At 42.1% G+C, this 17,616-nt stretch overlaps 1 protein-coding gene across 3 annotated transcripts in view; it reads left to right on the forward strand.

The window, feature by feature from the left end:
- Nucleotides 1-17,616, forward strand: part of zbtb46 (zinc finger and BTB domain containing 46) — a 52,274-nt gene that overhangs the window by 14,582 nt on the left and 20,076 nt on the right. For all 3 annotated transcript variants that reach the window (XM_088364673.1, XM_088364682.1, XM_088364665.1), the window contains 2 exons: nucleotides 1,774-1,994; nucleotides 2,100-3,024. In XM_088364673.1, coding sequence (XP_088220799.1) covers nucleotides 1,809-1,994; nucleotides 2,100-3,024 — 1,111 coding nt within the window. In that variant the 5' untranslated portion in view covers nucleotides 1,774-1,808. The remainder of the gene's footprint in view (nucleotides 1-1,773; nucleotides 1,995-2,099; nucleotides 3,025-17,616) is intronic.

Below are 17,616 nucleotides of genomic sequence, written 5' to 3' on the forward strand. Positions count from 1 at the left end.
GGAATGTTTATTTTTGCATGCATGTCGCTCTTCAAATTGTCATAATGGGCTATTCTTTGTAGCACGTCCATCACCTCGATTTTGCAAGACTAGAATCTCTGAGGTGAAAGTTCAAGAGAGCTTTGTCTTGTGGTGAAAGCAAGTCCTTGTTTATTGATTCAATGCTCCATTTCACGCTCGTGGTGAGCCTTGGTGGTCTGCCCTAAATGTGTTTCACCCCCCCCCCCCTCCTCCCTCCTCCCTCTCAACTTTTTAGTGAACATGTTGTAACGTGGCTGTCACATCTAATGACACCGCACACACACACCTTTTCTCTCTCTGACACACACTTTCGAATCAACCTGTCAGAGAGACAGAAAAAGAGATTTCTGTGTATTTATTGCTGGGCTGTTTTTAGACATCAAACTACGGCGGTTGGGATGTGGCACCTTTTGATGTCATTGTCTTTATGTCACATTCATTATTGAGAGATCCTTAGCCTGACGTGTCTTTCTTTTTGCTAAATATACTTTATTTTTCTTGGAGTAGAATCGAAACAATGTCCAGTTTATTTATTTCCAAGTCGTTGCGTCTCTTGGTCTGATTTATTTGGCACCGTGTGCCGAAGCACTTTGTGACGCAAGTACTTGCCTTTTTTTTTTTATTTGGGTTTGAGACTGATATTGGGACCACTAACTGAGAATCACACACCAGTACTTTTAATTCCAGAGTAAAGCAGCCAGATGACATCTATTGCGTATAATGTAAAGAAAACCTAATGTTGTCATTGCTAATTGATTTGTATTTAATGCATAGCTTTTCGAACTTGCATCTTGAAAACTGGCAAATCATACAACGCGCTGTAACGAAGGCTGCAAAAAATTGAGTTAAACAAATTTTAATCATGATCATGATAACTGTCATTGATATAGTAATTATATTTAAAATGCAAGCTCTGCTGTATATCTAAAAGGCACTTTGGCAGCCAACTACCAGGGTGGAGGGTTGCAAGTGTCACACCAATCAAAAATGCCACATCGTAGCTGATGGGTTTTTAAAAAAAAAAAAACGTAATGTTTCTAGGTATGAAGCGTCATCCAGACAGCTGCCGCTAAGCAATACAGCATATTGGAAACGGGTGTTTTGCAGTAATACCAGACTAATGTTATGCTGTACTTTTGTGCATTTGCCTGAGGCTGAAAAAGCCAAGTGTAAGGAGTCTCTGTCAACGTAATACATGTGTGCAGTCAATGAATGGAGCCAAAAGTCTGTCAAATATTCACACTTTCTCCTCTTTTCCCCTCATATCTTTTCTTTATGGTATAATATACCTACAGTGGCCGCTTCTTCCTTGACAATAATAATGGCAACCACACTGTTGGTGGTGAAATAAAAAAGAAACATAACTGTGGCACCTCCAAAAAATTGTTACTCAATAAGAACACCAAATGTTGCAGTGCTTCTGTTGGGAGAAGGTCAATTGCTTGTTGGGGTTGTATGATTTGGAGATTGTTTTTTTCACGATTGTACATTTCAGTCTCATGTGGCCTTAATGAATCACCTTCTCAACACTTTTGGAAATTTATAATGTGACTTCTTGGCAGTTGTGCCCTTTTAAAAAATTTTGCTATAATTGTGGGGTTTTTTTCCTTCACAATCTAGCACAGAGAAAAACATGACTCATGACACAATTAACACCAAATTCTGTAATGTTTGTAAATATCACTATTATGAGTTTCAAAATTACAATAAGAGGGAATATTTGATATCATTGTTTTTCTTTTGTCTTCTCAGAATTGTGGAAGAGAGGCTTTTGTTCAGATACCCAGATGAACAACAGGAAGGAGGACATGGAGATCTCCTCTCACTACCGTCAGCTCCTTCGAGAGCTCAACGAGCAGCGGCAGCACGGAATCCTCTGTGACGCCTGTGTCATCGTGGATGGAAAGATCTTCAAGGCCCACAAGAACATCCTCCTGGGCTCCTCACGTTACTTCAAGACTCTTTACTGCCAGGTGGGGTTCCAAACTCTCGCTGAAGTCATGACAAGGGAGCGACTTTTATGTTGCTCCTTGGTGTCTCGACTAAATAAATAAATGCAGCTTCACTTTATGTCCCAGGTTAAAAAAGGTTCAGAGCCTCATCATCAGACTACAGTCACTCATCTGGATATTGTGACGGCGACAGGCTTCAAAGCCATTCTCGACTTCATGTACTCTGCTCACCTCGCCCTCACAAGTAAGAACGTCATTGAGGTCATGTCTGCGGCCAGCTACCTGCAGATGACAGACATCGTCCAAGCGTGCCACCGCTTCATCAAGGCCGCCCTTGACATCAGCATCCGCTCCGAGATGGCTGACGAACTGGCCGAATTTGAAATGGGAGCCGTTGTCACGGCTGGCATTGGAGGTGGCGGTGGAGGCGGCGGAGGTGGAGTTGGCATAACTGGAGCAGGGGGAGTACCCGGAGTGGGCTTGGGAGGCGGTGGGATAGTAGGAATGGCTTCCGAAGCCCTCGCCTCCATCATGTCTGGTCGCAGCACTTCTCCCTGGCTGGCACGTCGCACAAGCCCCGCCAACTCCTCCGGGGACTCTGCCATCGCCAGCTGTCACGAGGGAGGCAGCACGTATGGCAAGGAGGACCAAGAACCCCCCAAAAGCCACGAGAGCCAGGAGGAAACCTGTCACGACTCTCAGCCTGCTTGGCCGCATGACTACAGACCTGTTAGCGTCAAAGAGGAGCAGGTGTCCCCTGCCTCTTCCTCGCACCCCCGGGACAACCCCAGGGGTGCGGCCCAGAGCCAACGGGATCCGGTGATTGGGGGCCCAAATGCAGGTGTGGACGGATCCTGGCAGCCTTTATCAGGATCGGGACGGAGGAAGAACAGGAAGAACAAGGACACAGTCAGACATATAACCCAGCAGGCAGAGAGGAACTGGGAAGGAGAGCGGCAAAGGGAGAGAGACAGAGACAGCAGGCCTGGATCTCCGCTTCCATCCATGCTAGCTGTGGCCGGCTGGAACTACAATGGACAGGATATCCCAGGTATGACTTGAAATGCTTCACCTATACACAACTACTTGAAATGTTGTTGCCGCGTGTACTCAGTGTGTGTTCAGGTGACAAATCACACCATCAAAAGCACCTCAGCGGGAGGTGAGTTGAATGAGTGGACACAAGGCAATTCCTTGAGCCTGAGAATTGTAGCATGACAAGAAATGAATGAGTGTCTATCAAAATGCAAAGTCTGCTTGGAATAGTGCTTTCAACAGAAGTACAACACACCAGGGACAAAAATTAGCTAAAAACATCCCCAGTAACCAGATGTTCTGATGTTTATGATGAGAAAAGTGTTATGGATTTGAATATTGAATTTCTCTTTTAGAAGAAATTCCACTCACAGTTCAGCTTCAGAGGCAACATTCAGTCACTTTATGTGCAGCATGAGAAAGTATGCATGTGCTACGTACTGAAAGTTTACTCGTCGAGTATGACCTCTTTTCTTCCGGCGGGCTTGAGATTAGCTTGCTTCCACATTAACGTGTTAGGACTAAGATGATTATCTCAAATCTTGGAGGTGTGAGGTGGAACAGGGTTAAATGCAGATAGATGATACAATCCTCTTCCTGCTCCTGTTTCTGTAACACAAACACAACCGAGTCACCCACCTCAAGAAGCAAACCCAATCTAACATTCAAATTCACTTTTTCATTTGAGGAAGCCTATCTCAGTTCACAATAGTTAATTAATTTTCTATGCACAAAAACTAATTCATCAAAAACACCTGGCTGTGTGTTCTTGTGTGTCTGTGTGTATTTGTGTGTGTCTATTGGTGGGGGTTTAAGTGCGCTGTGGGCCCAAGGCGTCGATAGTTAGATCATTAAAAGTAAGAGAAGCTAATCCTGGGCGCATTAAGGGAGTTGGCTGTGAAATGGGCACACACGTCGCACCGCTAAAGAAAACAGGATAATTGAATTGACCTGGGTCACTGCACGGATTACCATGGCGTCCTCACTATCCTAAGCTCCACCCCCTCTCTGCGGGATTTAGGGAAGGACCTCTGGAAAGGGCGAGCAGATGGAAAAAGGTAGACATGTTGAGGAGAGTGGTACATGTGTGGGGTAAATCAGAACAGAAGACAGAAAATTGTCCACTTCGAACTTCATCTTCCATCTCATCTTGAGATACACATTATCAACTGTCAATCAATTAATTATTAGGGTGGTGATTTTATTATTTTTATGCTTCCATTTTTGTAGGAACGCAATGGTGTTGGTGTTTAGCATGACTGTGAGCTTATAGTATATAGTCCTGGTTTACATTCAAACCCAGGTTTCGGTTGGAGGGCTGAACGACCATCAGTCTATTCAATATTTGGAGCTGATCAATCATTGTTGATCTTTTTACCGTGCTGCACTCATTGTTCTGCACTTCCGATGAATTCCTTCCATAAGGAGTGGCTTTATTAAATTTATACTGCAAAACAAATAACAGAGAGGTAGCAGTTACTTACATGCTCAAACATTGTGTCGGAAACTGGACAGTTGGGATATGATTACCATATTGTGTTTAGTAAGATTCCAGGAAGGTGATTTATTTGTATTTAGGGAGAGGGTTGAGATGGAGTTCTTTCCTGAACAGGTTTTGTGAGGTCATTATTGACTGAGGAGCATGTAGAAGACCTCTCACTGGGGGTGGTGTGATTTGGCTGGTAAAACATTCTGCTCTAATGTGAAGCCAGTAAATTCTGACAGAAACAAATCTTTACTAGAACAAAAGTAGTGTCAGTTGATCCTGAGTGGCGGCCATAAACACGTAAGATCTGTTTAGGCTTATGTCTTCTTAAGTTTTAAGTCTCTGTAAGTAAAGGATTTTGTCACCTGCAGTTGGAGATTTGAATCAGATGTAAAGGGCATATGGCCATCTTGGGAATTAGAAAGTTGTGTGCAACTCTATTCAAAGCTACTACGCTCATCATGGAATTGCAAAGGAAGTAGAGTGGCGACTTGGAACACAATCCATTCAAGACTTACAGTAAATGCTTTTTGATGTGTTACGTTGGTTTTATTACCATATACTGTAGCCACATGTAAAGGGAAATTATTTGGGTAACTACAAGCACAATTTAACAAAAAATTGGATCGAGTCTTACTTCGAATTACTTTTATTTACTTGGACAGGTGGATTCACTCACATTAAGCAGCAACGTTCTTCTTTATCTTCAGCTGCTCCCTTCACCTTTTGAATTTGCACAACTTTTACTTCAGCGAGGAACCGAGAACATGCCATGATTGACCCGCTGCTTTTATTCAACATTTTGAATTGGTGAAACTGTCAAGTGGCACAAGTCTCCCTGATTAACCAAAATATCTAGCACAAGCAATAATAAATACCTTTAGCTAAAAGTAAGGATTTTTTGTCACCGTTTTTAATATTTAAAAATCTGATTTTTCCACAAATTAATTTACTAAGTATATAATGAATAAATTTACAATTTTATTTGAAAGTTATGAATTGAACACAGGCAGAACATGTTTTAGCATATCCTGTGCTTTGGTTTTTTTTAACTACAACAAAGATGCATTCAATTACTAAAACACGGCAAAAAAAAACATCCAACATTATCTTTAGATTCTTAATTCATTCAATCTATGCAGTATGCAGCAAATATGCAACATGAGTAATGTTACAAGCAAAGCATCATTTATTCTTAATGCTCTATATGTCACAATTCTTTTACTCTATTATTTTTTATGCTGTGAAGCGGTGACTTTGAAATAAAAAACATGAGATGCAATACGTGTCTTCTTTGACAATTGCATTTTGAATACATGATATGGAGAGAGAATTCCACTGAATTTCTGAGAACTGATCTTTTCTTATTCGTTTCCCTGAAACAAAATTACTGATTAAAATGCCTGGCAAATCTACATCTGATTATGATTATTTTGAAAAGGGCTAATATTGTTCGATAAAATCAACTGGCTGATCAGGCGCTCGGCCCTACTAAAAATACTTGTAGCAAGTGCAGTGTAGCTAACATTGTGGTTTCTTAACAAAAAGGCTTAAGTAAAAGCAAAAAGTATCTATTAAAACTATTCTGACAAAATGATTATTTGAGTAATTGTAACTCGGATCGTTATGGCCTCGTCGCAAGGACAGCCATATCTGCTGTATCTATTGTGATCACTGTTGATGTTTTACAGCAGTTTTACAACGATTGCCTGACTAAGGATTTGAATGGATTATTTTCCTCACATACGGATGATGTATGGTCGTGTTTAAACTGTGTCATTCGTTGTGGCGTGTCCATGTTGACATAAACGGTTGCACGAATGAGGATTTGGTTTCTTCAGATCCTCTTCACTTGCACACATCTGCTGTGTTCACTTGACACTATTATTCGGGCCACCATGCGCTCAACTTCCTGTCTGTGACACGAGATCTTCGCTTGTCTGATGCTCACCTTGTGTGCTGACACAAATATTTAAACTGCTCACATGTGAGAAAGGACAAGAACTCAGAACTGTTTTTAGACAGGCTCCACTAATCTGGTTATCTGTGATAATTTTGTTTCTGCCCACTGTTTTATGAGAGCTGGCAATTTCAAAAGAGATGTTTTAAATAGCCTCCAGCTCTGCCAACTGATGCGTAAACCTTTAAATACTTACTACCTGAAACTATTTTTAGTTTGTTATCCGCCGTTTCTACCTGACCTGGGATAAAAAGCATCCACAGATCAAAAACTGATCTGCTATACATATATATATATATATAGATCTATCTATCTATCTATCTATCTATCTATCTATCTATCTATCTATCTATCTATCTATCTATCTATCTATCTATCTATCTATCTATCTATCTATCTATCTATCTATCTATCTATCTATCTATCTATCTATCTATCTATCTATCTATCTATCTATCTATCTATCTATCTATATATATATATCTCCATCCATCCATTTTTATCAATGCTTATCCGATTCATTGATTAATCGCCAGATTAATCGATGATTAAAATAATCGTAGGTAGCAAATATCCAAAACACTTGCATTTGGGGGCAAGGCTGGAACTGATTAATGGCATTTTCATTCTTCTTAGTGAGGACAGATGACTTGAGACACTGCAGTAGTGTTTTGAATAGCTCAACACTGTAATTCAACTTCTCCTTCATAACTTTCTATTTCAAGTTATCTTATTTTTTCAAGTCCCTGCTCATTATTTAGCTTGTGGATTTTTTTTTTAGATTCTTCAAGTCATTTTTCAACAACCCTCTGCATAGTCCTTTTTTGCTGTATGCATGCTTTGAATTCAGCCCCAAGGACACACCCACTCAATCTGTTGTCCATAGTCTACATGGTAATTATTTTATGTATTTATTATTTATATTGAAATAATTTCATGACCTTTCAGGGGTGCTTAAGGGGATTTTTTCAACTTGGTAGAAGGCCAGATTGAGATGCTCACACATGAAGAGTTCAGACACGTGGGTTGTTCTTGTTCTCTTCTGTTTTTCCCTCGAGCTGATGCACATGGATTATATCTCAGATTCTTTTTATTTTTTTTTCTAGTCCAACATCTTCATGTGACTTTCTCCTCAACAAAACACTCATTCATTCTCTCACACCTGCCCACAGAGACACAGAAAAAAATGTTTTAGCGTCAACTCTACTCAGGTGCTGCTTGGTTTGGCTTGTTGGTGCTCAGACCTTCACCCAGAACTCACCCGGGGCCTGCAGACTAGCGTCGCCCCGCCGCTCACCTCATGTTTGAACTTCCACATCAACTTTTGCTCTTTCTCGCTCTTTGTCGCCTTGCACCCCGTCTCCCCAAGCCTCAGCAGTCGAAAGGTGAACACTTAAAATAATGAATCAGATCCCCCTTTCACCCCCTTCTTCTCTGTATTCCAGTTAAGTCTCTCCCAATAGTATTTGCACTTCATTAATCTTGAAATAGGTTTAATATTTAAAACACCATGAACAGCTTTCAACAGCTCCTCCACTTTTTCACTCCCTTCACACTTTTAGGTTTAATAATCCACTCCTATATTTCCTCCCTAATTCACTCCTCCTTCATTAAAAACCAAAATAGATTTAATATTTCAGATTGTGTGGACTTAATTTGCACTCTTTTCTTCATACGCATGCGGTGGATGAGTACTTCATCACAATGAAGGCTGTCCTCTCTCGCCCCCACACTATTCTCTTCTGTGTGTCTTCTTTTTTCTGGCCCCTGGTTGGGCTTTCTCACTTTTTCCACAGTGGCTCCTTTATCTGTTGTCTCGCATTGTGTTCCACACCTCGCCGTTTCCCCCCTCCATCGAGTTGCTCTTTGTCCCCAGACTACACGCATGATCATTTCAGCCCTTTCCTCCCATCCTATTGACTCCTGTGGCCTGCCTGCCCCACCTCCCGTGCATCAGGCTGTTCTTCCCCCACGATTCTTTTTATTGAGAGCCTCATTTCAGCTTTAAGCACAAAAAAATATAATATTGCCGTGGCAACCAGTTTTTTCTCACCGCCCACCAGCCATCCTTGTTGTATGACCTCACATCCTGCCGGACATTATGGGCAGTCCACCAGCTAAAAGCCCCTTCTCCTACCCGCACACATTCACACCATTTTTCGCACTCTTGCTGTCTGTCTTGTTCTCTTGCAGTTCTGTCTTCTCTAAATGTGCTCTATTTTTAATTCTATGGCTTAAAACCAGCCACATTGGGCAGGGGGGAAAAAAACCTTTTTGATGGTCCTTTTTATTCCTATAGAATCTTGGACAGCATCCCCACCACCACCCCCGCCTCCCTTCACTCCCCACCTTCTGCCCCTAGAGCATGCCAGAGAATGTTGGTGCGGGGGTGTTAAAGATTAGATATACCACCCTGCGTGCACTTGGGATGGGCACATGCGTGCTGGAGTGAGCCGTGGCCCACACACACACACTGTATGCGCTCACCCGCGAGAAACTGCATGCAGTATATGCACTACAGCCCCCACAACTCTCGGCATCTGTCAGTCAAGTCAAAGAATTAAACGAGCCTCTGCGCATCACGGCAGGATGTCCTGTTGGCACAGCATGCAGGCTGGGTGGGTCAGAAGATTTCTGTGGTTACACAATTCACGGCAGAACACCCCTCCACCACCACCACCAAGCCCCAGTGGTGAAACTCCACCCTAAATATCCACCACCATAAATTACTATTTTTTAAAATATGATTTTCAGTTTGATGGGACAAACTGATGACTGCAAGTGTTTTAAATGCTATTAAATTGGTAGAGATGGTCGAGTAATGATACGAGGTATCAGTGTCGATACCAGTCTTATTTCAAGGTATCGGTAACTTGTGCCGGCGGCCAATTGTGACTGTTTTACCATCAGAAATGACTCAAAATTAGAAGAATAGATAAATGCCATTCGTTTCATTTGTCGTTGTTTTTGGTGGGAAATTTCAGGTATCAAAAGTACTAGTGGTATCGGTGCTTAGTATCAGTGATACTCATACAAATATAGAAGAGCCCTACTAAAAAAGTGTTTTATTGTTTGTGTTAAATTTATGGTTCCCACTATTAATATAGGCAATTATAAGCCTATTAATATAAGCAATTATAAATTTGCCGTTTGCTCGGTACTTATTCCATTTGTGGTTTTCTCAAGGTGGGCCACATTTTCAAATAGCTAGTAGAGAATAATAGAGGACTACACATGCCCCTTTAAAGTCACCGTGAGGCCCATGTCGCAGCTTCTCCTTGGTGATGTGAGCGAGGTAACATGCTTCCCTCCCACTGATCTGATAGCCGTTAATGGACCCTGTAGCTATAAGCCTGGCACCACCGCTGGGCTATGCAGCATGTCTCACTGTACCTGACATTCGCTAAGAGCCATTTTAGCACAAGCTGCAAACTTCAGCATGACAACAAGAAGCTGAAAGTGTGTGAAGAAACATTCCTGTTAACTGATGTCTGAATCTTTGCACTCTGTCATTTTCAGCTAACCTGGAGTTCCTCTCCCCTGCTCTGTTTATTTGAGCAAGGTAGCTTTGTTCTCTTCACTGTGCTTGCTCCCTCTGTGGCCTCCACCCCCGCGCCACACCAGTTAGAAAGGAGAGCCAAGTGGGGAGGGGGAAGCGTCGGCGGGGGGTGGGGGGGGGGGGGGGGGGGATGTTTGGACAAAACGGACAACCTGCACAGGATGTCGAGGTTTACAGCCAGTGGGTGTGTCTTTTTCATTGAAGCATTGAGCTCATACGTATACTATACACACACGGACGCACACGCACACACACACAGACACGCGCACGCACGCGCATGCACACACAACACACACACACAATACCTCAATGAAAGTTATATATATTAAATTTAAATATACGTGTATTAAATGTATGTTTGTATCTACATACTGTACATGAATGCATGCATACAGGCATGCACACGCACGCACGCACGCACGCACACACACGCACACACACAAACTGTGGGTATGTTCCACTGGAAGTCTCCTTCCTCTCTGCACTAATTTTGTTCTTCCCTCCTTTGCATCGTCTCCCCTTCCACACCTCCTTCTCCTTCATCCCTCATTTCATCTCTTGTGACGACGCCCCCTCCTCCCATTCTGCTCCCCTCCCTTTTTATCGAAGGACGTGTTAATCATACATCGGAGTTGGCCAACAGCAAGGAGACACTACGAGTGAAAGGCTGGAATAACAACAAGGGACAAAATTATCTTTTAGGCTGTGTGTTTGTTAGTGGGTGGGTAGTTTGGATAGACTGTCTGTTTGGACAGTCGCATCGCCATGCCATCTTGTACACTGTACAAAAGTTTCTGTCCCGCTGCCATATTTATTGCGATGCTTCTTAAAATGGTTAAACTTGAAGATTAAGTCACACTATCACAAACACACATGCACACTGTTGATCGGAAGGTATGAACAAACTAGCATACATTTATGGTTGGTTCAAAGCTATTGCATTTTTTTATATTAATAAAAAATAACAAAAGAAGATTCAGTCTCAACTTTATCGCTCGACAGAAAATGTAACGAGTGTCAGCTTCTACTTTAATTTTGATAACAAATGATGATGAAGCTGGAGTTTGATTTACGTGCTTATCTACTAAGTAGACACAACCAGGATTGTGTCTGCCAAATACTACGCTAAATTGCTAAGCAGCTAATTTAGTGCATTATGGGAGCAGTTTATGTAAATCATTTAAATAACTTGTTCAATATGATTTATCAAAATTAAAATGAATGAGGTAAGTTGACTTTTAGTGCGTCTGAAAGGCAGATACAAACTACACTCCTACAATAGGAGAATAATAAACAAACATTTTTGAAAGGTGAACAAAAATGATGGCAATATATTGTCAATTCAGCAAAGCAAGGAGTCATTCCATTTTAACAATGACAAAAGTCAACTTTCACATCTCGACTTTCATCTCCTGTTTTTTTGGGTTGGCTGTGCCAAGTCTTTTATGCACAGGATGAACGTATACCTGTACATCCAATTACCACATAAATGGCAAGAGTTGAATCAAACAAAGCATGGCTTTAATCATGCGGCTGCTAGCTTCTGCAAAATTAGCAGAGTGATCAATACTAATTTTTGTTAGCCTCTTCTTCTAACACTTCCAATTCCATCACTTCAAACCTCATGTAGCGCACACAGCATATTCCTGACTTTTCCATGGTGACCGAAAAACTCTTAAATGTAAAGATGTATTGTTCTATTTTGAGCTTTCCACAATTAAATTGAGTTAAATAGGATTATGTGTTGCCATTGTTTTATCCAATATAACCATTTGAGACACCAGCTGTAAAATTACCATATTGTTCAGAGTGAGTGGGGGAAAAAAAAGACTCGTGGAGACATTTTAGATTTTCGGAATGGGAAACGCGTGGTCGGAGGGGGTGATCATAATTTGATGTTTTTTCTTTTTGCTGTGAGACTGTTTGGCCTTCCCATAGTTCCTCTGGTGCATCAGATGTTCAGCTTCAAGGTTCTGTTTGTGTGTGTCTGTGTGTGTGTGTGTGTGTGTGTGTGTGCGCGCACGTGTGTGTAGATGTGTCAAGGAGAAAGGGGGCAAAGGCAGCTTTAAAGGTGGATTTGATAGCGTTACACACCCGGACCCTTCTCCTCCTGCATACCCCTCTGTTTAGACCTTGATAAGTGGAGCCGGAGTCTGTGGGGGTTCGGGATTCCTGTCTGGCACAAACATGCATGTACAGACTGCTAAACACACACACACACACACACACACACACACACACACACACACACACACACACACTGGGATACGCCCGCTCTACATTCCAGTGTCCGACTAAGGAAGCAGCCGAGCCGTCTTCCCCTCCACTTCCAAATTATCCCCTTGTCCTAAAGTCACATTGAACTTGTGCTTTCTTATCCTTTCTGACTCATTCATACTGCCTGTGTCTGTAATGCTTTTATCCTCCACTCATCTCCATCATGGTGAGTGCAAGCTCTCGTGTGAGTCAGATTCAGATCATTCATGGCATATCTTTGGAGTTTCAAACCACTTTGGTAACAACAAGTCTACTTGGTACAAGGGGAGATGTGTACAATTGATATTGACAAAAGTAGCTTGCTTGATAGTTTGTGTCTTGGAGTAGATAGATGATAGATTAATAGATAGGTCGATAGATGGATAGATGAGTAGGTGGGTAGATAGAAGGACGGGTAGAATTTAAATTGCCGCAGCAGTTCACAATTACCCCAATAAAAGAGCAATCATCGGACAGAATAATTAAAAAACAAATAGAAAAGCAGTGTTTAACGAGCCCTAGGGAAAACTTACCCTCAATGGCCCTCGCTTACTAACAGTATGTATACCAATTTATGCGCAAAACGTGTACTATGATTCACGTTTGATGCATGAATGTGTGATTCATCAATAAGTAAAATGAGTATTTAACACTCATTTGAGCCGCTGTATTGTATCCACAGTCACACAATACACTCCACAGCATGAACCCAACATTTCCAAGTTGAATAACTGACATTTTAATTTGTTGTTCTATGCCTTCCTCCCAGTGTTTTTGTTACACTGTGGCTCTCTTTCCATTTTATTTTGCACATCCCATATGACTGTGTATATTTCTAAGCCCTCCCAGGGGTGTGTTACTGGGGTGAGGAAGGGGTCATGTGGTCTCACGCTGACCTTCTCTTTAATGGCTTCTTAATGAGAGCGTCCGAGAAGCCGAGAGAGGAGCAGTTTTGAGAGGCAGGGCAAGATAGCGCTCGTTCTCCTGAGGGCGCTGACTCTGGGCGTGTGGATCTGTGTGTGTATGTGTTCGTGCACGTACTAACCCCTTGTTCCATTTCGAGCCCTCTCTGAGCACTATGTTCCTCTCTGGGGAAAGAGGAAATAACACGTTAGTAGCCTTGAATAAGCTCTACGGTGAACCCTTCATATTCACCAGGCTCTGCCGTAAATGGTGAAAATCAGTGATGAAATGCCGCCCCCTCAAAAAGGGTTTATAGTTGGTATAGATGCGACAAGATGGACGGCAAATCACTTAACACAGAGTATCGTAAAGCATCAACTTGTGTCATGTACTCAAGTTCACATGTTCACACCGTAAACAACTATAATTAGTACTTTTATTATTCAAAACAGCCACCTTCGCATTAAGCTCATAAGTCGCATTAATTTGCATGCAAGCCTGAATAACCTGACCCGCCCATTGACAAACAAATATGCACACTAGTCATTAATTCAAATAATATCAAGTCATTCAACTCAAGATAATTATGATGTAAGAAAACAATACTCATAGGCATGTATTCTTTATCCTCTGCAAAAAACGAAACACTGCCATAGTGAGAAGCTGAGAGAGGAGCTGAGCCTCTCGTACAATCTTATCTATATGTCTGTCTTATACTGTCCCCTGGTGGCCAAGACGGGAACACCAGCAGGAGCAACACAATAGTGAGACTTAACGAAGCAATTCTTGCATTTTATTTCCATTCTCGAAACAGGATTTTGGATGCAAGTGTTTTGAGTTACAAGCATTGTCAACAAAGGAAAAAAAACTATTTGGCAGGCAAAGTGTAACAGTGTTTTTGCTGTGCAAAAAATACAATACAATTATGGGCTGAAATGTGTCTCACCAGAAATTGAATTTCAAACATTTAGGCATGCATGGATGCACGTGCATTCACCAACAAAATAATACATCCCAAACACAGGCGTAAAAACATTGTGAATTAAATCTAACAAATGAGATTCCACAAGGGGGCGCCAAACAAATTTTTTAATTGCTTTGACCTAATCACAAGACAGCAAATAACCGAGATTTTCAGTGAGTGACCGAACATGTTTAAAAATAATAATAAAAAGATCCGCGCATGACAAAATATGCATTGCACTGTCCACTTGGTCTGTCATAGGTGGGCGGGTAGGGCGCTGAAGTGGAGCCATGAGGGTTGGAGAAGGGGTGGGCTGCTCTTTAATTTGCACATCTTATGCTGATTTGATCATAAGCAATTAATCTCGGTGGCTCAGCTCGGTAGCAAAGGGGGAAGGGGAGATGAACACACTTGCTTTGGTTTCCCCACCATACTTGTACTATTACTGATTTCGTTAAATGAATGGGGAGGCATACATGGATAAACATTCAAACTTGGAGCGAAGCCCGCTGCAAACAGTTTCCTCCCATAAAAAAAATATAAATAAATACACACACCCACACACACACTATTCTGCACACTGATTGTTTTTTTTATTTGAATATTTTTATGATAGTGAGTAGGCAAAAAATTGAATTCATCACCCAGCTCTTGTACACCCCATATTAGCTCATGAGTGATAGAGGTCCACGAACGCTAAAGCTGCAGCTTGCACAGGTCTGCCCACGCCCCCCCCCCCCTTTCCTTCATCTTAGTTTATCTCACTTCCTTCCTGTTTCACCCTCAGCTCTCCTCGCTCATTTTGATCTACACAAGAGTGCACGGTAAACACTGCGACTTGCTCCATCACTCTCCGTCGCTGCCCAGACTGTCTGCCAGTTTTCCATCTCCCTCTATCTCGCTTGGCCTTGCTTTTCCTCTCTATGGCACCATACTCCTCCCATGCTGAGGCCAGAGCTCTCTCCTTTGTTGGAGGCAGGTTGCCAAGGATACGAGGACAGAGAAGCACAGTCTTAATGTTACGAGATGGGAGAGATGTACGATTGCTTCCCCCATCAGTGTCCGCTCCTTGGAACGCACACTGACTAACATGGGCAGTTTGTCAAGGAACCTCTTGAGCTGGTCATCTGCTCTCTGTTTCTGTTTGTTTAGGATCGCACTGTTTTGTCTTATGTTTTTTTTTTCTCTCTCCACCTTTGTCAGATGGCCCTTAAAAAAGTCAAAATGACAATGTGAAGAAAATAAGTGCAGTGTCAACTCATACCATATTTTGGTACGCAGATATCCAACACATTTCTTTGCGATATTCAATACAGTTGTATAGCATTATTGTACCTATAATATGTATATTTTATTATCTAACTTTTTTTATCTAACATTTTATTTTCTTACATGTCCTTCATGCAGCAAAATAAGCAATTTCAGTGTATCAGTAGCTAATTAATTTGAATTACCTTAGATAATGTTCAATTATTGGTTTCCCATGCACATTTGCACATAGTGATCAATTTCAGATGAACGCAAACAGTTCCATGAGAAACTTACTTGGTTTCTTTGCGATATCCATATTGCATGGGCCAACATCGCAATATTGAGACTTATTTGATATATTTTGCAGCCCTACCACCAAGAATAATTGTGAGTGGTTTGACTGTGTGTGGAATCCCCACCCTGACTGGAGTGTTGTTTGCCCCTCCGTTTTCCATTACCACTCAAGAGCTCATTCTGCAACCTCACGCGGCTAATTCGACCCCTGGACTGTCTGGCCGGGACTTTTGAGCCCATGCCTGTCGGTGACTTCCTCCCATGCTGGAGCCACAATATGCAAGCTCTCTGTCTCTCTCTCTGCTTTTCGCACAAAGCCCCGCGTGTGTGCCTTCCTTCCCCACCCAGCATTCTTTCCCCATGCACACCTCTCCCCCGCACTCCGGCCAAGCGGCCACTTTGCCTCTTGCCGCCAACTCGCTCAGCTTCACCCCACCTTTCAGGAGCAAACTCTTTATCGCACATGCTCACTTGATTTGTTCTCTCCACTCCCTGCTTCTATCACTATGGCTTTTAGTTTGACCCTCCTTACCCTCACCTCCCCCGCGTCCTTGGTTGCTGATACATCTTCATTTATTTCTTCCTCTCCCTGCTGCTTATAATTATCTCCGCCGGGGAGCCTGTTTTCATTGCAAGGGCTTTATTTGCTTGTTTGGGTAAACTTTTTGCCCTGGCCACAGTTTGGTTTTTTCTATGACCACAATTTTCTTTGTATATTGCTTATGTGACGCTCTAATGTACAAAACAATTTTGATTCAGATTTGGTGCCAATTGATTATTATATATAACCCTGTGTAACAGGTTGCCATAAATTGCCATTTTAGCATTTTTGCTGTGTTTATGTGGAATCTTTCCCCAACGGAATTCTTGATCGAGATGAAACTTCCCAGATGTTGGTTTTTTTGCAAATGTTCAAGCCTTGGCGGAGGTCTGCACTCTCTCTGTGCTCTTGTTTTCTCTCTCTGGACTCACGCCTCCCCTCTTTCCCGCTTTACCTCCCTCCCTCGCATTCCCTCTAAGCTGCATTAACTCTCGAGATTACCTCAAACCCTGCAATCCTCCACCCCCTTGTGCACTCTCCCCCAGCACAGAGTCCTCCCCTTAATCATTGTCTCACCTATAGACTACCCACTGGCATTCAGTGCAGCAGCAAATTAACACATATAGTTTGCATTTCTCTCGAGATCTTTTCGAATGCTATTCATTATTTTTCAGGCAACAGCTCTCATAACTAATATGACATCAACACAGACAAATAATAACCGTGATGCTTTGGACTTGATTAGAATGTAATGTATTTCTTTTGCTAAAATTACACTTGCACCATGTCTCGCAAGCAATTTATTATTCAACTCAATCAATCAGAGAAATAGCTTTCCTTGTACAGAACTCTGCCAAGGCTTTAGCAGTTGTCACCCATGAAAGTCCTGTAACGAGTAAAAGATTGCAACACGTGCAGGTAATCAAGTGTTCTCTGGAATTTTCTCATGATCCAGAACAAGATGTCAGAAACCAATTAAATCAATAAGCACAAGTGCTATAAATTACAGCCTGATGTCATGACATTTCACCAAAACAGATGAGTAAGTCGCCACACGTCAAATATGGGAAACTGAGCCAATCATTCTGGATTTGTAGATCGAAAATTACAGTCGCTTGTTTACTTTTGAACTTAAATGTGCCGTCGTTCCCGCTGTGATGGCGACTTCTGTGATCTCTCATCCATTCGCAGCTTCAAACAACAACAAGAGGGAATGGAATTATTTCTGTTATTTGACAGTACAACTTTAGGTTGACAATTAGCATTGCACTCTGTAGCTACTCGTACTCTGTAAGTGATAACCAGGGTTGGGCACCGATCCGTCCTCTGTCCTTTGTCCCCGAACTGGGCACCCTTTTGTCCTTATTCGTAATATAGTCGACCCCCATTCCCGT

This window comes from Syngnathus floridae, chromosome 2 (genome assembly GCF_059516105.1).
Source record: "Syngnathus floridae isolate MCC-2025c chromosome 2, RoL_Sflo_1.0, whole genome shotgun sequence".
NCBI classification, from domain to species: Eukaryota; Metazoa; Chordata; class Actinopteri; order Syngnathiformes; family Syngnathidae; genus Syngnathus; species Syngnathus floridae.